Here is a 25,657-nt window from a genome sequence, read left to right on the forward strand (position 1 = left end):
ATATAAGTTTTAGCAAGTAACTAGTTTGTAATAGGATTCGGCCGGCGAGCTCGCCGTATGTAAAGAAATGGGTAATAATCGAGAAAGTGTTCGTTGAACCGACCGCGTCTGCTGTCTTCTGTGTGTTCCGAGAGCGGCGACTACACACCTCTCAGATCCCGCACTGGCTGCCCAATGTGGGGGCTCTTGGGGCATCGGACGACAGTTTTCGCGGTTCGGGGCATCCTTTGTGTGAGCCGGGTTAGAGTAGGCCTAGGGGGGGGATTGTCATCGCTACCGTTGGCGGCGTGCTTTCTTGAGAGCGAGGAGATCGGTTGTTGTGGCATGTTTGAACATGTCGGCCCGCTGGTGTTTTTTCTTTTGCTGTTCGCAAGTGGGGAGATTGGTTGTTGTGGCATGTTTGAACACGTCGGCAAGCTAAGAGTTCTTTTTTTCTGTTCAGAAGTGGCTCATTTTTATTTTTAAGAACATCGTTGAGTTTTCGGTACGAGCCATGTGGTCCGCATCATGGGAGAGCGAGGCATAGAGTACATGGATTGTAGGCAAGCCCGAAGCGAGCGAGTACGGAAGCCTCGTAGGTGGTCCGGGTTTCTGTAAATAGTTTCTTCTGTCTCTTAGACTCTGGGAGTCGCGGCTTGTGTAGCCGGGTGGCCAGGGGTCACGGGTGTCGTTGCTGCTGGTATTGCGGCTCGACGCCGGGGCGTCGTGACATCGTCCGGGACGGTGGGCGCCGATCGCTCGGTAAGCTGCTGCGTGCAGCGAGCGCGTAGGGCCACCTCACAGAGCTGATGTCTCCTCGCGGCTGCCTCCTCTGCGCCTGTGCGGGGTGCTCGTTTTGGATGCCGGTTGTTGTCGAGCGACTCGTTAGGACTAAGGCTCTGCAGAGCCGCCTGTCGCGCGGGGGACACAACCTGTTGGATCGTGGCAATGAGGTGTTGCACTCTGCTTCCCTCGTTTAATTTAGCTTGTGTTTGCACAAATTAAGAAAAGCAACAGTGGTTCACTTAAATTTGTCGTCTGTCACCGCCGATATCATTGCTAGCCGTAGTGAACATCGTACTACGTGGGCGCTGCGCCCGTGGCTCCCTTCCCTTTGTCCTGCTGCACCGTTCTGTCGAGAGTGTTTTGAATGTACGCAGCGGGATTGACGTAACCCGCGGCTGGCTGTCCCCTGCACATCATCTTCGCCGCTGGCCAGGAATGCGGTCGAGACATCTTGGGCAATGGACATGCCTGTGACCTGCGCAGCTGCCTTCAAGCTGGAGCCCTCGTGAGTGTTGCCCACAACCGGAGGACGTGTCGGTGCGAGCGACGCTCTCTCGCGCCGACAGTCACGTCGCCTTTGCGGTTCCGGGACTGAGGCCAAGCCGTCGAGCCAGTGCAGCGGTGTCGACCAGCGGCTGTGTCGCGGTGCACGACATTCTTTAGGGACATTTAGGCCACATGTGTTGTCTGCCGTAGAGCTTGTGTAGCTGTTTGTTTTCAAGTTTTTTTTTTTCGGGATATGTGTTGAATTAAGGTTGGGGAGATGTGGGGATGCTATCAGCCCCTGTAAAGTTGTCTGCGCCTCATGGCACACGCGCACCTCGCGGATAGGCCATCGGGGGCAGTGGCGCTGGGCTCGCGAGTGTTGGGGTTTGTGCATAAGTGACGGCCACGCCACCGGAGAGAGGCGAGCGAGGCCGCCGCGGCCGCCGGGCAGGAAAAAGGAAGTCTCTTGGGATTTGGCAGCTGGCATGGACGGCGGCTCCCGCGGGGCGGTGGGTCCCGTGGGGGACGCTACCGCGGCTCGTTTCCCTCGGGGCCCCTCGTAGTGGTGAGTCGTGCGTCCTCGCGACGCCGCATTCGCGGTTATTGCTTGTCTTATGTTATGGTGTATTTTATGTCTTATGTGTCTTGAGTGTGTCTTATGTTATCCGGATATTCATTGTCATTATACAGTAAAAGCTCGTTAATTCAAATTCCACGGGAACGCTGAGCAATTTCGAATTAAACAAAATTCGAAATAATAAAAGTGAGCAAAAATGGGTGGATTTCGGGGGTGGGGGCACGAAAAATATTTATTGGCCAAAAAAGTCGGTGATGACCATCTGCTTCTTTTCTCTGAATGCCACAGCTGCGGCTCTCTGTTCCAGCGCGCGGACGCGGCGCAGGGAATCCTCTTCACCCTCTTCAAAGCTGAAGAAGAGACGCGCCACATTAAGTGCCTCCATCACCGCAGAAGCTGACGGGCGCACAGGCGCTTCGTCATCTTCGTCTTCCTCACCTTCTGGCTCTTCAGCAACAGGCTGCGCACCGGCTACTTGAGCAATAATGTCCTCATCAGTCAGGGCACCACACACCGATGCACCGGTGTCAACTTCAACATAATCGGCAAAACGTACGCCCCGAAGAGTGTCGCGCAATGCCACTGGCATGAGCTCCTCAGCCCCGTCCACGTCGACGTCACAACTATCCTGCGCACTTCCAGCTGCAAATCCACTGTGGCGGAAACAGTTTGCGATTGTGGTCGCGGTCACCTGTTCCCATGCGCGCACCAACATGTGCATGGCAGTGAGCAGCGTAATGCCGAAGTCCTTCCTGTTGCCCGCGCACAAAATCATTCTCTCCAGCATGTGACGCCTATAAAAGCACTTGATGTTCCTTATCACACCCTGGTCCATTGGCTGTAGGGCCGCAGTCGTATTTGCTGGAAGGAACACTAACTTTGTTGCTCTCAGCTCAACGTCGACTTTGTGCGCCGAACAGTTGTCGACGACAAGAAGAACGCGTCTGCCACCCAGTTCCATTCGCCTGTCGAATTTCAGTAGCACTTCCTGAATAGGTCACCTGTCATCCAGGCTTTCTTGTTTGCGGCGTACTCCGTCGGCAGTGACCGAATGTTTTTGAAGCACCGTGGCTTGAGTGCTTTGCCAATCACAAAAAGGGGGACCTTTTCCGTACCGGTCATATCTGCGGCGACCAGAACAGTGACACGCTCTTTGCTGCGCTTGCCGCCGGCACAGCTGTCTCCCTTGTAGGTGATCGTCTTGTCTGGCTGCAACTTGAAAAATAACGCTGTCTCGTCAGCGTTAAACACATCCTGTGGTGAGTAGCTCTCCAAGTACTGCTGCAGGGTGTCGCTTCTCCAAGTAGCGCATGTTTCGGCGTCCACTTCCTTTGCCTCGCCGGATAACGTGCGGAATACGAGATTGTGCTGCTCCCTGAAACGATGAAACCATCCCTCGGAGGCGACAAAGTCTTCAATGTCCAAGCGCAGGGCGAAATCGGCTGCCTTGGCCATGATGATAGGGCCGCTCAATGCGATACTCTGGGCTCTCATTTCTTTAACCCAGATAATCAAAGCCGACTCCAGTTCCGGGAACTTCGCTGTCCTTAGCCTTTTTCGACTGGCGCCAAAATCCTCGGCTTCATAGGCGTTTTCCATGGCCGTCCTGTTGCGTATGTAGGTTGACAACGTGCTCGGAGGTATGCCGTGCTTCCTCGCAATTTCGTATTTGCTCGAGTTCCCTTGGTCAACCTCTCGCAAAATCTCCACCTTCTCCTTGACAGTCTTCGCGCAGTAGTTTCCCCGCGGCATCTTGCAACTTCGATGCGGAATAAGACGGCTTGACGGCGTGAACGAACAACGTGCTCGAGGAACAAAGTGACGCTGCCGGGTGCGGCCTAGGACTGCTAGGACTACTCCGCCGACTCCTCAGCGTCCCGCGGGTCCCGCGTATACAAGTGGCGCCAGGCGCTGAGATAGCGAGAGGGCTACGGAAAAAAAAAAAAAAAAATTGCTCCCTGGATTTCGGAGGCCATACTTTGCTCGCCCTTTGCTCGGAGGCCACTTGAAGCTCGAAAAAAACCGGTCGTGCCACCTATCGTTCGGCCGTAAAAGCTTCTACTAGTGTTTGACGATGATGACGCTCGGCGGCGCGCGCTTCGAATTATCCGTAGAGGCGGCAATTTCTGTTCGAATTAATGAATCGTTTTACACATGGTCTCCTATGCACTGCGGACCGGACTGCGGCGACCATTTCGAATTATCCAAAATTTCGAATTAATGAGGTGTGAATTAACGAGCTTTCACTGTATAAGTTTTAGCGAGTAACTAGTTTGTAATAGGATTCGGCCGGCGAGCTCGCCGTATGTAAAGAAATGGGTGATAAACAAGAAAGTGTTCGTTGAACCGACCGCGTCTGCTGTCTTCCGTGTGTTCTGAGAGCGGCGAATACACACCTCTCAGATCCCACAAGTTTTATAATGCATCTCCATCACTGCAGGTTGGAATTGAACTTACAGCAGCAGAGTGCCACAGCCACTGCCAGTTGTCCCGTATGGTATGTACGATACAGATTTGAAGATGGGTAAAACTCTGAAGCCTTAGCCCATAATGTTGAGTTGAGGCATTACTTCTTAAAACACTCTACGTTGAAACTGTTGCTATAGTTGGGTACGACCTAATAAGTTTGGCTAGGCCCCGCCCAGGTGACTGAAGAACAGCAGCTGATCGCCTCCAGGACTAAAGCAGTGTCGCTCATGCATGCAGCAATGTCCTCAGAATGTGGGGTTACCGGCCATCAATTTGGAGTGCCTGCCCATTGGTGCAGGCTCGTGCGCATCCACCTTTGAGGAGAAAATGCTGCGGACTTCTAAAGTTGTATCTGGCTATAGTGCTAATTAGTGCTTATAAAATACACGTGGACACTGCTAGCATGGCTAGCAACTGAGCAATGAAAATGCGAAACGCAACACCAGCTATGCAATAACTAACGCAGACACACTAACCGATGCCCTTGCTGTTGCGACCGTTGCCCGGAGCGGAAGAGGAAGCTGAGGAGTCTGATGGCTCGGGTGGCCAGGTCAGCGTCGGGATGGGGAAGTCCGAGTCCCGCTCGGTCTCCTGAGACTCCAGCCCCGACAGGCTCAGTGCGGCCGACGTTGCCCTCCGCATCATCTCGCACAGCGACATGCTGGACAACAGGAAGAGAGAGAGATAACAATATTCAACAAAATTCCCGGAGATGTTAGCCTGGTCTATCGTCTGGCTCGCTACTCCAGGTGTCGGGTGATGACTATGATACATACAATGATCACATAAGCACATAAATAATACGTACTCACAAACATGCACATATATATAGAAGAGTCATTCTTACTGTTTCGTTAAGTCGAGTGGTCCTCAAAAACACCAACAGCACTTTTGTGTTGCGGAAGGCGCCCCAAGGGGTACTCACACAAACACACAAAGGGCATCAACTATACTACAACGTATGGTGCACAGGGAAGGCCAAATAGTAAATGTGAGGTTCCAAGTGAATTTGAAGCAAATAGAGATTTGGTCGAATAATTTCTAATCGAGTAGTTCAAATAGCACACATAAAATAAAAAGAAAAATGAGCATTTCTGTCGTGGCCAAACTTGCAAAATATTTTGAAGAATTGGAACTAGGCTTGTGCGAATGTCACTTTTTTGGTTTGAAGCAAAGTGGAAGCAACACTGAATAGTAGCAGGATTCTGATAGTAGTAGGGTGCAAGTTATAAGCCGTATAATTAGTGCATATAAGCTCGAATAACACGTAAAAAAATGTGAATCGAGATGCAGGTATTATGTACATTTAACCTTGAGGTGATACTTCGTGGCAGTGCGGATTTGCGTTGGATAGCTGGTTTCACGGCATTACAGCCCTAAGCTGCAGAGAAACCACCTCTTGAAGTGGTTACCGTAAAAACTGGAATACAGGTCGAATTTTTTTTCAGAAAACAGCCCTAAAAAGTCGACCCCCGTCTTATATGGGAGACCAGCGCCGGATAGGTGGCGCGCCGGAAAAGGGCGCCTGGCGGGGAGTCGCGACATAACTCAGCCGCTTGCGCCCAGACGACCGGCCGCACTGTACCGCGGTGAGCGCACGCGCATGCGTCGTTCCCGTGCTTCATTTTGGCGCGAACAGCTCGAGCAGCCATTGCGCCAGTAATACTGCACTATAGTTTAGAAAAAAAATAACTTTGTCTGAAGGCTACTTTCTCAGGAAAGCACTGGAAAACGGAGAGAAGCCCTGCAAAGCAGACTACGTCTGTGCATACGGCGTCGAAAAGACAGTGCTGTATCGTGGTGGCGACTCCATCGTCACCATATTCTGGTTGCATGCTTGGATTTGTGTCAAACTAGTGCAGGCTCACCAGCCTCCATTGATAAGTACGTGCTGCGTCGATACCAGCTGCCCACTACTGCAGTAAAAAAAAAAGTAAAAGGCAAGGGGTAGCTGCGTCAACGTTTTTATGCCATGGTATGTATGCCCAGCCCGCGGTATGTGTGCATGCGGACGTTGATCAAGCAAACCACCGTGCTAGCATAGTGTGTATGGTGTAGCGCTGTTATGCTCAAGGGCCCGGGGTAGATTCCCGGCCACGGTGGCAGCATTTTGATGGGGTTGAAATACGAAGAACACCCGTGTACTGAGATTTATGTGCACATTAAAGAATCCCAAGCGGTCAAAGTTAATCCTGATTCCCACACTACGGCCCTGCCTCATAATCAGACCTGGTTTGGCACATAAAACCCCAGCGATTGTCGATGTTGATCAAACACCTTTATTCTAAGCAGACACAGGCAAGCGAGAAAACTAACACAGTACATTATGCGATTTAAACGGCGAGTAAAATTCCAAGACATTTGTCCCTTTTCTCGCGAGGCATAAATTCCGATGTTACTTCGCCGCGGCAGCCAATGCACAAAGAAGCTTTACCGCATCGGCTGACTCCAGAAAGCTAAGCTTTGAATAGTCCGCTGCTTTGTTCGTGACAAGATCTCTGTCTGTGCCACAAGTAAAGTTAAACAGAGGCATCCATCGCGTGCGTATTTCTCATAACAGTTCAGTGGCTTCGGCGAACGTGTCCCCATACGCATCTCGTAGACAGACAGCTTTCCTTCTGCGTAACTGCTTGCAAATAATGTAGACTACCTGCCTATCGTATCATTCACTGCACGCGGTGGCATCAGAAGGAGCTTGGGGGTGGTGGTGGTCAGATGAAAAGTTGTTACACATGCCGCATGCTGCCTAATATGTACGTTTTATTTACGACAAAACACCGATTAAGTTATGCTCGTTGGCCCTGGTTTCCACTGATGGCCCTCACTATCGAATAAATCTAGCAGACACGCGCAATTTGGTTTAGAAACCAGCCCGACGCCAATAAACAGGAGAGCAAGAGCAGAACATACTGTGCTCGCGTGACTGCCGGGATGCAACGCCGCATCCGTTCCTATTCACATGTTTTAGAAGGAAAAGCATAGAAGGATAGGTCCTCCCTAATTTCTACGTATTGTGGCACTTGAATGCGCAACAGTACCGCCAGCATCCTTTTTGTTTTGTTTCAACGATACGCACTCGCATCGCCTCAACCAGTCGCCACCCTCGTCCGCGGGAGCGGCTGGAGTACGCGCGCTTTGACCGCCAGGGCGGCACTGCCCACACCGCGGAAACTCCAGCGCTAGTTCCCTATACCATACCGGTCATTGCCAGAAAAACTTCGCAAGTCTGGCCGCTATGGGCAACTGAAGTCAACCGCCTCCATCGGCATCGCAATCATCGGCATCGCTTTGTTTACCACCAGCCTTGTGCCATGGGCGACCTCATTTTGCGTTTTTGTTGTTGTCTTGTGAATCTATTTGGGCTCTGAGGTGCTTTTTTTCTTGTTCTCGACCGGTGGCCGATGACAGTTCACCGTAGCCTTCAAGATAGCAGCGGTCGAGTTCGTGAAGGCACTGAGAAATCTGGTCTGAAGTGTGTGAAAGGTGTGTTGGGATGCTAGCACACGTGAACGCGGAGCCGTGAGTCACAAACAATAACTGAAAGTTTATCTTTGCACGGGTGTTCTCGCTCTTCCAATCTCGCCGGATACTGTTTCTTTGTTGCTTCCTGCGACACTGGCAGCTCTGGTTACAGCGGGGCACGTATGGCTATGATCAGCGGGCAGATCGAGTTCACCACAGAAGCATTCACTACTGGCGGACACTGAAGGATCACATGACGACACGCAGGGATCAGAAGAAAACTGTTTCGGTGCCAGACTGCAGCATATCTAGAGGTGGGAACGAAGGCTGCACAGCTCAACCGGGAGCCGCGCTCGCATCGTGATTGCTACCGGTGACCTCAAAGTGCATCCAAATTAATGCTGTCAAGACGGTTGTGACGTTTTACGAAGATAATGCTTGAGCCCATCTTCTGGCTTTCTGCCACGTGGAACTTACGTGTAAATAAATGGCATTTTCACTGTGCACTACTTGAAATTGCGTTTGTTACACGGTAAAGGCATGCGCCTTCTGATACTTTGGCTACTCCATGTACTTTCTTTTTTTCGATTTTCAGTAGTTAGAAGTGGGGGGGTCAGCCTATATTCCGGTCCGACTTATATTCCGGTTTTTACGGTACATGTGGTAAAATATGTCTGTTTGTTTTGGATACTTCGAAACTTCAGAAATTCCAAGTTAACGTCGAAGTGAATTCGAATACTGTAATATTCGTTTGAATATTCGAAGCGCACAAATATTCGCCCATGCCTAATGGTGAAAAGGGTTTCATCAGTTAGTAAGCGACTAAATTGGTATAACAGGTAGAGGTGTGCATAATCGGATATGAACCAAAAGCAAACAAAATCAAACATTGATCAGTTGGCAAGTGATAAACAGTTGTTTGCATAATCAACACTTCTGATTTTTGTGTGTTTGCTTCTCCCTCTACAAGAAAACCTGCCATGGGGTTACAGAGAGGCAAAAGAGTGGGCTTTTCGAGAATAGCATAATGGCTGCGCTTCTTAGTGCCTTTGAGGATAGCGCTCTAGCAAAACACACTTCTACTATTGATTCATGTCAAAATTTTGCAACATTATGAAATAGACAAAATTATGATACTTAGATTGTTTTGAGGAAAAATATTCAGGCACAATAGAAAAGGGGCACTACTCTAAATCTTTTTAAAAGATTATTTTTTTTTTGCATTTCTTGCAATTTGATTCTGCATCCCCCCTTGAATAGTAGTAGTTGTACATAAACAAGCACGCACGCACGCAAGCACGTACACACACACACACACACATACACACACACACAACTGCTTTGTTCTTGTGTTACACCTGTGTGATCAATGCACCATTCACTTACTTGCGGCCCGATAAAACAGCTATGCTTGAAGAGGACGATGAGAGAAGATCCAATGAATCCATGTTACCAGATGAGTTTTCTGGAAGGAAAAAACAGCGCCATTATTTTCTTCATTAATTGCAAGAATATGCCTGAACTGTTCATGAACACTGCAAATATTTCAAAGAGTTGCATCCAACATTTCTGCAATAGAAATTGAGCATCCTAAAAGGCACATGCCAGTACAATAGTACTGCAAGGAACATCTTTTACAATGGCCAAAATGCACAATGATCTCTTACCTCCAGATTCATTCTCCTTATTAGATGTTGGAAAACAGGTGGAGACAGCAGCGTGAAGTATGTTGCGGTTGCCATCCCATCTTTCGTTCAGGATATTGTGAAGCGTTGCACGGCCTGCTTCTGTGTCTAGAAGACAGAAGAGAGATTTGCACGAAAACACTATGCAAAATAGGAATAAGAGAAAAAGAAAAAGGCATGGTCTCCAACACAACACAATATAATTTAGAAACTAAACATTTATATTTATGCAAAGGAGTTAGACCATTGCCCAGTAAATATAAAGATCTCTGTGGATGATTCAAACTTACCACATGTGTTCTCCAGGCTGTATAATGTTTGACGTACAGTTTCAACGTCCCCTCTGAGGACCGATGACATCAGCGTTTGCGCCTGCAATGAACCAAGCTATGTCATCCAGAGCTGTCGAAACAACAGCAGTATTACACGTCCAACTCGTTGCTCAGATTTGCCTAAAACTGACACCGAAGAGAAAAATAATCCTCCTTGTAGTGGTAAATTACCCTTTCGCAATACCAAAAGCGCCACCCTTGGTTTTGAATCCCAGCCACGGGGGCCACATTTCGACAGGGGTGACATGCAAGAACTGTGTACTTCGATTTAGGTGCATGCTGAAGAACCCCAGGTGGTCGAAATTATTCAGGAGTCGCCCCCTGCAGCTTGCTTCCATCATACTGTGGCTATGCCACGTAAGAAACTTCGAAATTTTTCGTTCTTTTACAAATATACTCCTTTAACATGGCCCTGACAATAAAGTATTCTGTGAGGTATTTCAGAGGACACGACCATAGGCGTGCGCAGGGTTCTCCATCAGGGGGTCAAAGGTTCATCGCAGCACCCCCCGACCCTACTAAGTCAGTGTATGGGGCAGATTTTGTGCCCCCCCCCACCCTTTTAGGTGACTGGAAGGGTCAATGTACGGAGCAGATTTTGCGCCCCTTCCCTCTTAGGTGATTAGGGGGGGGGGGGGTGGCCGCCCCCTGCCCCCCCCTGTGCGCACGCCTATGGACACGACTACACAATTGACAGAACTAGCAAAGACAGGAAAAGCTTCCCACCTCGAGCGCAAGAACAACAATGCCGATCTGGTTCTTCTGGTTGGCCGCGGCATCCTTGAGCGGGTGCACGCCCAGGCCCAGGGCTCGCACGGGAGGCAAGTCGAGCCACTGGGGGTCACGAATGCTCTCAACGCAATCCTTAGCCAGAGGGTAAATGGTGCTATTGCCGTCGCGCAGCAGTGTCAACGCTTCATTCTGCACATAGTAAGCAAGAAAAAAAGAAACTAAATTGAGCTTCCCACTGGCGAAGTGGCATGGAAAACTCACAAGGTCCCTTATGCATTCACCTAAGACGGCTCAAAGGCAAAAGCCACCTTCTTTTTCTTCTCGGTCAATGTATTTGATCCTGCACCGCCACCCGATGAAAGCTTCGTGCACTTAGCAAGTTTTGCACTGCCTTTGCGATCCGCCCACTTTTGAACGAGCTACGATGTCATGTGATGGCGGCATCATGTGACGTGACATCATGCCAAAATTTGCAACTTCATCGTGACGTCCCAAATATTGCTGATATGTGACGTTATATGGTGACGTCATCTTGTGATGATTTTTTGCATCCCTCGTCCCAGACGCCGTGAGACGCCACCGACGCGGGATGCCGACAGTCAAATTTCACATTTGATGAGGCATCTAAGGCTTTCACCTTAATAATGCTGAACTGTGACAGCGCATTGTACGTTGGCAGCGCTATCAACCAGCAAAGATTCGTGGAAATCACTGGAGTGTGAGACTCTGGGTGTGGCTTTGAGCTGGTGGGGCTCATGCATCCGTGACATAATGAAAAAAGCGTGAAGTATCTCAATGTGCTTGCTTGGAGGCGGAAAGTTCTTAAGGGGGGACACTGCTCTTACACTTTTTTCCTCATTTCTTGATTGATTTTGATGATACCTGGTGAGTTTATGTATATTTGTGCACTGATTTCAAATATGCAATCACTTTTCTAGTTAACCAGTAGTTCCTAAAATACAAAATATTTCATGTGCCTTTTGGGGAGGCAGATTTTTTTTCAACAAAGAGAGTTACAAAGTAAATCAGCGTATTACAATAACCTGTAATCAGAATTGAGTGCAACGAAACAAAAAATACATGTTCTAAGCCCATTAGAACAAAAGTTACAATATGTTGAACATTCACGAGTGCGTCAATTTCAAGCTGCGATTTCCTTCGTGAATGTTCAACATACCATAACTTTTGTTCTAATGGGCTTAGAACATCAGTTTTTGTTTCATTGCACTCAGTTCTGATTACAGGTTATTGTGATATGCTGATTTACTTTGTAACTCTCTCAGTTAAAAAAAATCTTCCTCCCCAAAAGGCACATGAAATATATTGTATTTTAAAAACTACCGGTTATACTAGAAAAATAATTGCATATTTGAAATCTGCACACAAATATACATAGACTCACCAAGTATCATCAAAATCGATCAAGAAATCGATCAAGAAATGAGAAACAAATTTTAAGAGCAGTGTACCTGCGTCCATACACGGCAGTTAATATTATTGGGTTTCTGTACTAAGGTTGTTATGTTCAATTTCTCTGGAAAACATTGGTCGTCATTATTTATTTTTATTTTTGCCAATTATGTTTCATTATTATTTTTGCTACTACCGCAGCCAAATCATACCTGCATTTTCCATATTTTTTTGCTTATGAAGAAACTTCTAATGTTCAGGCAATACAAATCATGTAAAAGACTCTGTTAAATACCTCTGTTACCACCACTGTACGAGTTGATGACTGACACATTTTTTTATATATTAGATGAAACTTAAACAGAAGCCCCATCAATATTTTTTTGCACAACATTTTTATCCACAACAGCTCTGATCAAGACAGCAATAGCCCATGTGCAAGAGCCTGCAACAAAAGTGTGTTAATAAAATGTTGGATACAAGACTTTTAGTAGCAGCCTTAGCTTTAAAACGGATGCCATGCATCAGACATGACCATAGGTCGACAAAAAATGTGGAGCTCACTCAGACTCACTCATGAAATATATTTTGCCCTTAGGGCTCACTCAGACTCAGACTCACCACAATTTTCCTCAGCCGGACTCACTCGGACTCAAACTTGCCAAAATATTACTCACTCGGACCCACTCAGACTCAGACTCGCAGCTCAGTCTGAGTCTTAGAGAGTCTGAGTGAGTAGACTGACGAGTTCGTTCGCATATCATAAGCTTTTTCGATCATGGTGTCAATGCACTTTAACACCAATATCTCGCATAATTGCAGCTCTACGAGGTGTATTTTGATCTCCTTCCTTGAAATACGAGTTATGAGTGGTTGCAATCCAGTAAGGACATTTTAATTGAAAGATACGACTCACACAAGATATTTTTATCAAATTTCCGCAATAGAGTTTGCAGGAGGGGAGCTTAAGGCACCTCCCCCCCTCACTCACTCACTCAAACACACACACACACACACACACAACTCATGGCTCTGATCAATAAATATTAAGCTGGTGTATGAATGCTAGTGCATCGAACTATGTGTGAGTAGACGTGAGTATAAACATGAGCCGACATAAGGCTGATAGTAAACCTAAAGTTAACTAGTTATCACCATAGTTCGGCAAAAAACGTGTAGCTCACCCAAACTCACTCAAGAAATATATTTTGCTTTTAGGGCTCACTCGGACTCCGACTCACCAAAATATTCCTCAATCAGACTCGACTCCAACTCATCAAAATTTTTTCTCAACCGGACTCACTAGGACTCAAGACTCACCAAAATATTACTCACCCAGACTCACACACACTCAGATTCAAGGCTCAATCTGGGTCTGAACGAGTCGACAAATGAGTGAGTTTGCGGCCCTATGGACATGACCCCAATGCTTATAAAACAAAAATGGCAAAGCTATATGAACATCGCAGGAAAGGGGTCTGCATACCTCTCCACTGATGGACAAGGAGATCTGACGTTGGTCCAAGCCAAGGAATGACTGCAGGTAGGTGGGGAAAGGACTGTCCTGTTCAGCCCGTCCAGTGACTATGTTGTACACCATGTAACTTAGCTGGCCGCCATTCTTCACCACAGCGTGGATGCCTAATAAAGAAAAAGAACCGTTATAGGGGCCCTGCAACACGTTTCCAAGTAATCATCAAATGGCTTCAAGGTAGGCCTCGCGAATCGTCTGCCGCAAAAATTTTTAGAATCCGTCAAGTACACGCGGAATTAGAGATTTGTCACACGCTGCAATTGCTTCCTCTTTTTTCTCGCCCCGGCGGGCACGCTGGAACCTAAGCAGGGAGGGACACAGGGGAAAGAAGTTACGTCACGCACACGTCATGACCTTGACCACCTTTTCTTCTTTTTTCTTCGAACGCATGGCTTACTTTCAGTGAGATCGCAAGCGCATGTGGTGGCATCTCACGGCGGCCTCAATAATTATGCAGCTCACGATGCTCAAATAAGCCAATGGCATTGAATTTGGGTATAATGCCCGGTCATTTGGGTACATGGGATCACTTGTTGAAAGAAGAGGAAATCATTTCTAGCTGACTTTGAAAATTCACTGGGAATTCCAGGCCGCATGCGCTATGTTTGGCTCGCGTGTTCTCAGAAGCCTCGGCTAACAATTGGCAGCGTTTTCTCACAATGCTGAAAAAGTGTTGCAGGGCCCCTTTATCGTATGCAACCGGAATAAGGTGTACAAGTACTGAATCCTGGCTTGTGACTAAGAAATTGAGATACCTGTAACGCCTGCCAGGAAAAATGCAGTGATAAAACATTAACAGGATCTTGCACACATTTGGCATCTGCTCACGTGATTGGCCAGCTATTCAATGACGACGGGTTGGTCCCAGCCAAACACGTGAGTAGACTAACGCTCAAAAACCGAACAAAGATAGGACATGTGCAAGTTTCTGTCCAACGTTGACAGCTACTGCAAAATCAGATTTTAAAATTCTCGATGTAATATAAGGAGAGCCCTCGTATGTAGTCAGCTTTTTTCAGGAACAAGTGCCGCTGTACTTACGCCCACCCCTCATTTGATACCTCACATCGAGCCTTCTGAAGTACAAAAACAAAATATCATGCAGCAAGGTATTGAAAACTCCGTTCCTCAGTATTTCTCTACTCCAGACAAACAGCAAAGCTTTGGGGAAGGGGGTGGGGAGGTGCCACACGCTACTGCCGAAGCTCGCACCTTGGGAGTCAATGGCCATGGCTAGCAGCTGCACCCCGTCGGGTAAGCAGACGCGTCGAGGTGTGCGCTGCAAGCAGTCGGGAAGGCGCGGCGTAGCCGATCCTCTCACGGGCTGCAATTCATCTCGACGCAGCAGTCGACATTCGGCCAGAGGATCTTCTCCAGGCCCGCTCTCACGACCAAAGCGCACTGCCACATAGGCACCGTCCACCTGGAGCAGAGCTCTTACGTTGGAATCATTCGACAATTGCCACACATCAAAGATTGCTCAAAGTCAGGGTATGGCAATGAAGAGGGCATTTACGACCGGTATATAAATGGGGGGTCGACTTTTTATTGCGGTTTTCTGAAGAAAAAAAAATCGACCTATATTCCGGTATTTACGGTGTTTACAGAGACAAGATGACCCAGCGAATTAACGAGAGTTTGAATTTTCAAGCTCTTATTATAGTTATTGAATATGTGGCCACAAACAGCTTGGCACCTTTTGTGTGGTCCGTAACACTACAAATTGAACAGCAGTGATATGACAGCTAGGCACATGAACAAGGCACAGTGCTAGGCCACAGTGGGTTCCATACCTCCTACGAAAGAGGCTCGGGGACTCACCTTGATGACTCGCCCTATGGGAATGTTCTTCACATCCTCCACGAAGACAACGTCACGTAAATGCCACTCCTCTTCATCCCGGCGCTCAGAAGCCGCGTCCAACGACGACGTGCTGGCCTTGTGCTTGCGCTTGTGTGGCAGAGGGCTGTGTGCTGGCTCACTGCACGTCGACGAGGCCGGTGACGGTGGTGGCGGCATCTCGGTACGGTCCGACGACTTGCTCTCGGAGCTGGAGGGAGCCACCTTGCTGCTGCCACCACTACCACTGCTGCCCGCCCCGGAGCTGTCAGACGCCTCAGCCTTTTTCTCACTGCAGCCAGGCACAAAGCACACATAGTGAACACCGAACACACCAGGCTAATGAATATTTACACGCAGTGCTTAAAATCATAGCCGGTTTTAAGAAGCACTACAAGTTAAGAATAATGAGAGCAGGCTAGTCAAGTACCGTACCCCACAACTGCATTCTAAATTTAAAAACCAAACACTCAGTCCAACGACAAATGCCAAATGATGTCGAGTTGAACTCATCTGTAATGTTTCAACAAAAAAAAATTTAACAGCTATAACTGACAAACATTATAAACGGGATCAAGGGAAAAAGGGGGGGGGGGAGTGATGGAGCTGCTGGGGGGACTAAGCAGAGTATTAGACAACTTTACGAAGTACGGCCCCATAAATTGTAATGATCATTCACTACTTAAATTACAATCATGCACACGTGCATAGGTAAACCTGAACAGGTGTGTTTTGGTAACCACGGAAATATGCCGCCACAACGCTGGCATGAGTCGCACATAAGAACACAAGTGCAGGCATAGGTAAAGGTAGAGGTGACCAAGCATTTGTAATTGCTTCTCTCTTTGATGGATTTCCAAATCTACTAGACATTTTGAAGGAGAGTGCACATAGCCATACGACCACCCCTTGTGCCCTGCCTTGCAGATTATCAACAAGATAGGGCACACAATATGCCCGCCTTAGCAGAGCAGCAGCACAGCTTCCGAAGCCAGACAAGAAGAGATGAGCACTCATCTGCTCCCCCCTTTTTTTTTGATCGTAATATGAAAGCAAAAATACAGTGAAACCTCGGTGATACGAATCTCACGGGACCACCAAAAATATTCGTATCATCCGAAATTCGTATCACCAGACAGCATGGAAAATTAGCAGCGACAAAAGAAAGCTGGCGGACATTTTCATTTATTGCTTTTCAGGGCCGCAGCAACGTCAGGAAAAACCCTAAACGATTGTCAGTTAAGTTTTTAGATGTCGGCAATCATACCAGCACTCGTAAATATACGGCCTGTACGGACGTATTTAATTTATGAACCAGGTGCATTGTGACCCGCGACAGCAGTAGCCCCTTCCAACTTTTAGTATGCTTTTAAATGAGAAGTATCTTATGGCGGAGTTCAATCCGGTGGTGGTGGTGGTGTGCGGCATGACCACCCTTACTGCGCATGCGCATAACCTCTCCACTCACCCTCACTCCTTCCCTTCTCTACTTCCCCTCTCCACTTTCCCTCTCTACTTCCCCTCTCCCCTCCCCCTTTCCACTCTTCCTCTGAAACGCGGGCTAGACATGCCGAAATTCTCTCCTGAGCAACACCGCGATGAGCACCAGCGCATGCGCGTCCCCTCCCCCCCTCTCTCCTCTCCTACGCTGCCTCCCTCTCCCACGCCTGCCGACCGCGTTCCCCGCTCGCCCTGTGAGAATTAACGGCCAGGCTAGAGGGAAGACAAGACGCGCGTAGCGTTCCTCTTCGCGTTCCACGACGCGCGTTCGGTAGCATGCCCAAAAAACGCCAACGGAACGCGATCGTGCAAGTGCTCCGGCTTCGCATCACCTCAGGTCCCCTTTAGCGGGAAATGGTGTAATTTTTCTCGACGTCGTGACGGCTTGAATGGGTGTCTTCAATTTGAGATTGACCTCTGCCCACATGATTGCGAGGAACCATGGTGTAGCTGGCGCGTTCTGACTGAAGTCCTCTGCCACCAAGGCTTTAGCGGGCGGAACCTTCTTTCTTGTGAGTCGATGCCGCCTCCTCCTGCGACTTGCCGGGCGCTGTCTCTCAGAAGTTGAAGGCCAACTAACGGCGGACAATGGCGCACTCGCTTCGAGTCGCCACTTCCCCATCTGCTGTGGAGATTCCACTCGTCTGTAATCCACAGCTGCATGTTGCTGTGGCCGTCCTAGAGAAGGAGCACATTTCTTCTGGGGGAGAGGTTCTTTGCAGTACGTTCCACATGGGTCTCCTTTGCGCATGCGTGGCCACGCCTGGCAACCATGGGCAGCGCACGCTGGCACCTAAAGTCCCTAGATTTTTCCCTGTTCTTTCGACTTTACTGGCACCCGCCTCACACAAACGCCTCGCCTTGGAAAATATGGGCAGCGTGCGCTAGCAGACGCCGCACGCCGAGGGCTATGAGGACCCAACTAAAAAATGTAGCTCTACAACAGCCGAAATCAAGCTTAGAAGAATAGAAAAAAGGGACGAAGGCTCCCATGCGGGCACATTTGTTTTGCATAACACCAGAGTACTGCAGCGAAAGTAACAAAAGAAGCGCTTTGACGCGATGGATCAAGGCCACAAATTTACAGAACCACGGTCCTGTGTTATGATTTTTGTTATGACGGAGGTGTTGGGGATGTTTTCTGGGAAATTTACGGCCGTGCCCGCACAAGTGCGACCTCAACGGCCGCACATGTTGAGGTTGTGAGGCCTGACTCCTTCGCTGACACCGTCCTCGCCTACTTTCGGTCCTCGTCCACCTTTCATAGGATGTCTGATGCACGAGATGGGCACGTGTAAACACAGTACAACGACATCAGCCCGCGTCGACGCGTTAAAAAAAGCATGGCGCTAATGTCCTCTGTAATCTAAACACGAAGGCACACGGAGGCTCATAAGAGCCTCAAAGATTCGCACACACTACCTCGGAGCCCGTGACGCGTTTCTGAAGGTTTATTCTGACCTTAAGAAAAGTGTTTTTCTTACACCGTGATTCTGATGATTTGGCGGTGCGGCGCGCATGCACACGATTGCGTTCCCCGCGCTCGCATGTGCTTGGCGCGTCTTCCACGACAGCGTGGACAGCACCTCTTCGTACCTGGGCGGTAGCGTACGTTCGTATCAAACGTCGCTGGGTGAAAATCGGTTCGCAACGACCGTACTCCATAACATTGCAGGCCAATGGGCCTTGGCCGGGACCAACGAAAAATTCGTATCACCCCGAAATTCGTATGAGCTGTGATCGTATCACCGAGGTTTCACTGTATTAAGGCAGCTTGCCACTAGTGGTGCCAAGCCTCCACTAGTGGAGCTGGGCAGCCTTCATTGTTCATCTATCTTTCTTTATCTCTTTCTTTTTCTCTCTATTTTTCTGTCTTCTTTGTGTGTTTATTTATATTTATTTCTTTATCTCTCTCTATATATTTCTTTCCATTTTTCGCTCCTTCTATCTTTCTTTCTTCCTTTTCTCTCTCTTTCTCTCTCGCTAATTCTCGCTTGCTCTTTATGCCTATGTATTTCTTTCTCTCTGTCTTTCTTTGTTTTTCTTCACTTTCTTTCTATTTCCCTCTTTCTTTTTCTATGGTATCCTTTCCTCTCACCTCCTCCTCACTATCCCTCCCCTTTCCCACACCCTTGCTACGCTATACTATACAAGGCTATGTTATGCTCTGCTAGCGTGCCTGGATAGCCAAGTGGTTACGACACTCACCTTCAGATCGCGAGTATGTGGTTCAAATCCCGCCTCACCAAAAAAAATTTTTAGCCAAAAAATTTCTCTCATTCTAGCTCTTTCTTTCTCTCTCTGTACTCGTTCTCTCACCCATCAGTTATTGCATCCCACCCCGGACAATTCGGCGCACGTGTTTTAATAGCGAACCAGAAGATGAATAAGAGAACGGAGCGGAATAAGAGGATGAAGAGAGTGTGTGCCGGTTCATGATTACGATAGTTTTCTGTCGACGACTAACGGCATAATGAAAAGCTTAACAGCTGCGCTGCAAAATACAGTCAACGTCCGATTTTTCGGACTCCCTGGGGACCGCGAAATCGTCCGAAAAATCGAATTCATGCTTTATTTAGCTCAAGTGGTCAAATCGCCACAGCCAGGTACAAAGTAGCTTTAATGCCTCCCAGTACACTTATCAGGCATTTTGGAGTGCGCCCAGCCTCTCGCTGATACATTCGGTACGTGCCGCGAACCCCGCTTAACTACGTGCCAACTGCCACTTGCAAATTTGCGTCTCGTGATGAGCACCACTGATACCAGCCAAGCACAGAATAGATTACAGCTCTGTCGCATGGAGCGTTTGGAAGCGATGACGAGGAACACAAAGACTGTGGCGGAAAAGTGGGCGACTTGTCCGGCTTTCCCAGATGCGTTGCGCACGTAAACGATGCGCACACACATCGCCGAATCTTCGCCAATACGCAGCTGCCGTGTGAAGCCGATCGTTTCTAGTTGTGTGCAGCACATCTCCAACTAAGCTGACAACGTCACTGTACTGTTGCTGTACCGTACGCACGCATTTGTCATGAAAGGGTTCCTGATGACGTGTCTGTGCGGCGCACTTTGCGGTCTCGCACAAAGCGCAGCACGAATGACGGCGCGGCGCATTTATGTTCTCGTGTGTGCACTACGCATGCAACTGCGCTAGGCCACATGCACTACCAAGCAGTTAACTGAAGATGCTTATCGTAAGGGTTGTCAGCGATTAAGCTGTACTGGCACGACTGCCATGTGCCGCCATCACACCTCCGTGCATTTCCGCTGCTTATCCGTAAAGATATCGCCGCATGGCGCCGTGACAGCGGCCCTTTTGAATTTCTGGTCTGCTTCACCCCATAACACTTCGGCATTGCGGCAAAGCTGACTTTCGGTCTCTGCTACTGTCGCACACAGATCGACTCGCGAAAGCGCTGGTTCGAACCTAAGAGATGATTGACGCAGCAGAGGTGAGGGCTCCAATTAATGCCTTTCGGACCAGCAATTTGGGCAGAAAGTCCGAAAAATCAGACGCCGAAGAGGTTCAGAGTCCGAAATTTCGGACGTTCTTATACATTGACGTCTATGGGGCTGGTGACGGTGCCGCGATAGCGTCCGAATTTTCTAGTACAGTCGAACCCGTTTATAACGAACTCGAAAGTGTCGCGAAAAGTGGTCGTTATATCAGTAGTTCGTTGTATATGGACTCGCCCTTAAAAACGTGCGCTCAGCGGCCAAGCCGTTTTTTTTCTTTGTGCACTTTTATTAAAGTGCTAACAACCCCTTCGGTGACAAGCTAAGCCTTTTCGCGTCGTGAAGCGACGCCCGCTGCGTGATCACATCTGAATTAACCGCCTTACCGTCGTGGCGTCGCGGTACCGAAGCGCGGTACCGCGACGTGGAGCCGATCATCCCTGGCTAGTTGCATGCAGCGCGTCGCCTACTCGGGTCGCGGAGTCACTGCCGGGCCGCTTGCTGTATGCCGTATGCGCGCGTTTGTACGTTCTTCGTGCTTGCTTCACTCCGGAACGTGCACGAGTGTGGCGACTAGCCTCTTCGTTCAGCACGGCGAAAACAAGCATTTTCCAAGCAACGCGCACTCTACGTCTCCACGATGCTCTCGCGGCCCTGCACGACGATGCGCGGCGCACTTGAGTTTCCACCTAGTCAGACACATAGTATACGCTCGCTGTCAGTACATCGGCGTTTCTCGGTGCCCGCGCCGCTCAACAGCGAGCTACTTTCGTTTCTACAAAGCGACGCGCACTTTAAAGCGGTCTCGCACGACGCGACGGTGGCGAACTTGCGAACGGCAGCATGGCTAAGCATGGCGCGCTCGTACCGCCGTCAATCCGCAGTGTACGGTTTACGCCACACGCGCAGCCAAGCAGATATCTACAGATGACTGTGATAAGGTTGTCGGTTATAAGGCATAACGGCACGTTCATCGACGGTCGCCACCTCGCCTTCGCTCTTTTCTTATGCTTATATCAGCGAAGGCATCGCCGCAATCGCGCGGAAGTCGTAATCACCAATCGACCGGTCTCTGCCGTTACCGAAAAGATGGACGACTTTTCGCGGCACATTGTGCCGTCGACGAGTTTAGGGACGCAGTGAACCTTTTTGCGATGGAAAGTTATCACGGTTATCACTTCTTGCATTTATGCCTTCTTGCGTCACAAGGCATTGTTTGGTTCATCGCAGGCGGTCGTAGCTGCAGAGAACGGCGTCAGGTAAGGTTACTGTGCGAAAGCTGACCGCGAGGCTTCATGCAGCCTACTATGTTTTTTTCCCTCACTGCCATTTTACCACTGCAGAAACGCCTGGAAAGTGAGCGACGTCGCTCGCAGCGTCCGAAATCTGCGTGCGATGCTCGCCGATCCGGGTATCTTAGTCGCAAGTAAACTGGAGCGGGGCATGCACGAGCGCGCGCCCCTGTCACGCTTTAGAAGGCATGTTTTAACTTTTTTTCGCTTCATATGCGCCCTATTTTTACCGCGACCGTGTCTGAAGCGTTCGTTGTAAAAGTAGGAGGCTTTGAAAAATGTTCGCTATATCTGGACGCAGCTTCAATGGTTAGCATAGGAAAATCGTAAGTGCACCCAAATATGGTCGTTATAACCGATAGTTCGTTATGTGTGGGATCGTTATAAGTGGGTTTGACTGTATGTCCAGAAAATCGGGCGTCCGAAAAATCGGCAGTTGACTGTATTTGAAGTTCACGGAATGCCCACACACAAAGTTCGGCAGGCTTCAAGACAATACAAAATTTGAAAAACTGCATCTTCGTGGCAAAGGCTGTCACCTACCAGCATGCACTTCATCATAGTACACAGCAACGTAGCCTTTAGCGTGGTGACCCGGCAACTACAGGTAATTGGCATCCCATGGCTACAGTGGCCGTACAGCAGAGCTGGCTGCTTTTGCTCGCGTTGTTGCCACAGTAGCATGGCAATGCTTTTGGAACAGCCAACGTGTTGCGAGTTGTGCACGACGTAGTGTGGTCAGGGAATATCCAGAATTCGCGTAGCACCGAAATTTGCACAAACTGTGATGGCGTCATCGGGGTTTCACCGGAGTCACCACTTGTCCGTATTATGCCAAAGCAGTGAACTCACCTGAGGATCTTGAACTGACAGGTGTCGGGCAGATTCCACGCAGCAGAAAGGAGCTGGCCAACCCTAGGCAGGCCACCTGCAGTGGTGAAGGCCAGGGCACCCGGGTGGTACATGGGGCTGTTGCGCATACACACTTGCGACCCAGCCACAATCTCGGATGCGTGGCTGGACATCTTATGCTTCTTTGCACGCGAGGTCGCCTTCTCCCACAGCTTCTTTCGTTGGCTGAAGGGCAACACACCCCTGCATCCACGGGACAAGGAAGTGCAAGTGAACTCCAGCAAAGAATCAACTGTGAAGCAGGTCTCTAAAGAATGAGTGTTGCATTTAATATTTGCAAAGGCAACACCAGTTGAACTTTGTGGCAGTACTATCAAGCAATTAATCTCACAAGATTTCGTACGACTATGCAAAAGATGAATTGGCACATGCAGCCATAAGAGTTTCTAGCATTCTGTCAAGCTATTTTTTGATATTTTCCAATCATCTGGCCCTCCCAAGCTTGGCATTTTCGGCAACCTCAAAATGAAGTCAAAGACGGAGGTGTTAACTTGATTAATCAAGTGGCCTCAGGATGGCAACCCGGGGGCCTTCCCTCTTTTCAACTAAATGTGGCTGGGGTCGCAGAAACAACTAATATATTGGTGAGCTCAAATGCTGGCAACTTGATGCTACCAATTGAGGACACCATAAAGCATTTCACCTGCAAGCCACAGCCACTGCATGAATCCTGGCCAGCAGGCCAGATCGTCTTTTTCGCTCCATGCCATCACATGGCAGCAGGAGAAATACACACAAATTTCCATTTGCTTTGAACTGAAATATCCCACCTCCTGAGCCACAAGCTTATCACGTAATCTGGACTCCTATTTGCCTTGTTTTCATTCTTTCTGGAACTCTGAGTCCAGCTTACTACGCAGCACTTGTTGCTGGGCTAGTCAGTTCATGTTTAACGAACCATAAAAATTTGGTTACTTAGCAAAAAAAAAAAGAGAGAGAGAGAGAACCAAGGAGAGTGCCTGTCTCACTACAACTTCCTTGTTGTGCACTAAGTAAGCCTATTTTTTGTTTGTTTGTTAACCCAACTTACTAATAACATTACTAGAGCTGTGCGAATAGCAAAATTTTGGGTGCGAAGCGAATTCGAATAATAAAGATTAAGTGTGAATCGAATCGAATAATTTCGAATAATTTTCGAATATTTCTCAAACATTTTTCGAATAATTCGAAGTGAAATTACAGAAAAAGTTGCAGAGAATCCCTAAGCATGTTTTTGTGAGATAGCAACATGAAAGTGTTTCTTTTCGCTAGGTTGATGAAGCTCTGGTGGGGTCATATTTTCATAGTTCTCTTTCTCATCAAGAATGAGGCAATGTAGAGGCCGAATTGTATTTATGTACATGATGCAACCAAAGTGTTGCCGACAACACTTTACACGTGATAGGCAGAGATGCCATTTCCTCAGCCTCTCCTCCTCTTTCAACTTCTGTGGAAGCCCAACTGATGTGGTGGACAAGGGTCTGCTCCCTTCATGTCCGGAGTTCCAAATCTGCCTCGTAGACGTCGATATATAAGAACATCTGAAATTTCAGATGCTAAAAAGCTTTGGCGCCCGATTTTTCAGACTTCCTGCCCAAATTTCAGGTCCAAAACAGCATTAATTGAGCCCCCAACTCTGCCACATCTTTCATCTCCATATTGGAACCAGCGTTTTCTTGAGTTAATACATTTGCGACCATAGCGGAGCTTGAAAGGCAGCTTTGCCGCAATACGGGGGTGTGATGAGGTGAAGCATATTGAAAAATCTAGGGACCACTTCCAACCAGACTTTGTCTCTTGGCTGTTCGCCGTAACGGAGCTTGAAAGGCAGCTTTGCCGCAATACGAGAGTGTAATGAGGTGAAGCATATTGAAAATCTGAAGGGGTCACTTTCAACGGGACGTTGACTGCATTTGTCTTTGGGAAGTTCGAATAGTTCGAATAGTAAAATTTCAGTGCGAATCGAATCGAATAGCAAACACTATTCGAAAAATATTCGAAATTTCGAATATTCGCACACCCCTAAACATTACCGCTCCAAGATGCTACGACTCATGCACCCAGATTTATTGCATTATGTAGTCGGATACAACTTTATAAGTCGTGAGAGGCCCCGCCCAGACAACTAAAGCGCAGCTGCAGATAGCCTTCACAGCTAAAAAAATAGTCCTGCTCAAGCACTTGGCTATGTCCTCCGAAGGTGGAGTCGCCACCCGTCTGGCTCGTGACGTCAGTCTGGAGTGCGCGCCCATTGGTACAGGCTTGCGCGCATCCACCTTTGAGGAGCAAATTCCACGTACTTCTAAATTTGCATCTGACTGTAGTTACCTGCGCAAGAGGAGATGAAGACACTCACCACCAGTAGAGGGCGCCCGACTGCAACCTCACACACGAGTAGAGGGAACAGACGTAGAGGGCCACCACTGGATCCTGCTGGAACTCTGGAAAGCTCTGTGCGGGCTGCTCCAGCTTGGGAGCCACTGCAGCCAGCGAGTCGTCCAGCCATGTGGCCACGCGGCCAGACTCTGTCACCACTGTGGCACGCACGCAGCGTGCTTCCACCAGAACGCACCGGTCCCCGACCAAACCCAACGACAGAGTCTTGGGGTGGTGGACACCTGGCTGCTGCATGTGGAAAACGCAAGTGTTAGCTTACGTCGCTTTAATGGAAAAAAAGTCAAGTAGCTCCACTTTGCGGACACCGATGAAACAGCAAAGCTGGTGGCATTCCCTTTGCCAGGCTAACACATCTTTATGTTTTGCAAGTCTTTCAGATATGTTGTATCACTGCTCTCTATTAAGGGGAGACACGGGTCTTCTAGAACAAAAAATCGCCAAAAAATCGACTTTTTGAAATATTTTTTTTCGCAATCTAGACGTCCTAAAGAATCTATTGCTGCGATATTAACGCGTTCCGCCGAGTATTTATTTTGTTATTGCGCTCTAAAGAGAGCTTCATGATCGCTTTCGCTCGAAAACGCCCCCCGAAAACAGGCAAATTCAATGCCGTCGCCTGCGGTAACCGTTGGCCGCAGCGTGGCCATTTTGGAATCATTCGAGAGCTGAATTCTTCTACATTCCGTTTTTAGCGAGAAAACACCTCTAGGTCTGGCGACTATGGAGCTGCACGCCACCGAAAAAAAGAAAATACTCGCACGCATTGGCGCGTTTGTACCACGTGGGGTGAATCCTGCTCTCTGATTGGACGACCGGAGTTTCGTCTGCCC

The 25,657-nt window shown here is 48.6% G+C and overlaps 1 protein-coding gene across 11 annotated transcripts in view; it reads right to left on the minus strand.

The window, feature by feature from the left end:
* Positions 1-25,657, minus strand: part of LOC119396219 (E3 ubiquitin-protein ligase UBR5) — a 116,607-nt gene that overhangs the window by 71,604 nt on the left and 19,346 nt on the right. For 10 of the 11 annotated variants that reach the window (XM_037663328.1, XM_049417006.1, XM_037663322.2 and 7 more), the window contains 10 exons: positions 24,787-25,055; positions 22,392-22,634; positions 15,274-15,583; positions 14,665-14,875; positions 13,405-13,559; positions 10,503-10,697; positions 9,735-9,816; positions 9,427-9,552; positions 9,146-9,224; positions 4,774-4,958 (listed from right to left, as the gene is read on the minus strand). In XM_037663328.1, the coding sequence (XP_037519256.1) occupies positions 4,774-4,958; positions 9,146-9,224; positions 9,427-9,552; positions 9,735-9,816; positions 10,503-10,697; positions 13,405-13,559; positions 14,665-14,875; positions 15,274-15,583; positions 22,392-22,634; positions 24,787-25,055 (1,855 nt within the window). The remainder of the gene's footprint in view (positions 1-4,773; positions 4,959-9,145; positions 9,225-9,426; positions 9,553-9,734; positions 9,817-10,502; positions 10,698-13,404; positions 13,560-14,664; positions 14,876-15,273; positions 15,584-22,391; positions 22,635-24,786; positions 25,056-25,657) is intronic. The other variant, XM_049416999.1, reaches the window with a different exon arrangement.

Source organism: Rhipicephalus sanguineus, chromosome 6 (assembly GCF_013339695.2).
Source record: "Rhipicephalus sanguineus isolate Rsan-2018 chromosome 6, BIME_Rsan_1.4, whole genome shotgun sequence".
In the NCBI taxonomy this organism is placed as follows: domain Eukaryota; kingdom Metazoa; phylum Arthropoda; class Arachnida; order Ixodida; family Ixodidae; genus Rhipicephalus; species Rhipicephalus sanguineus.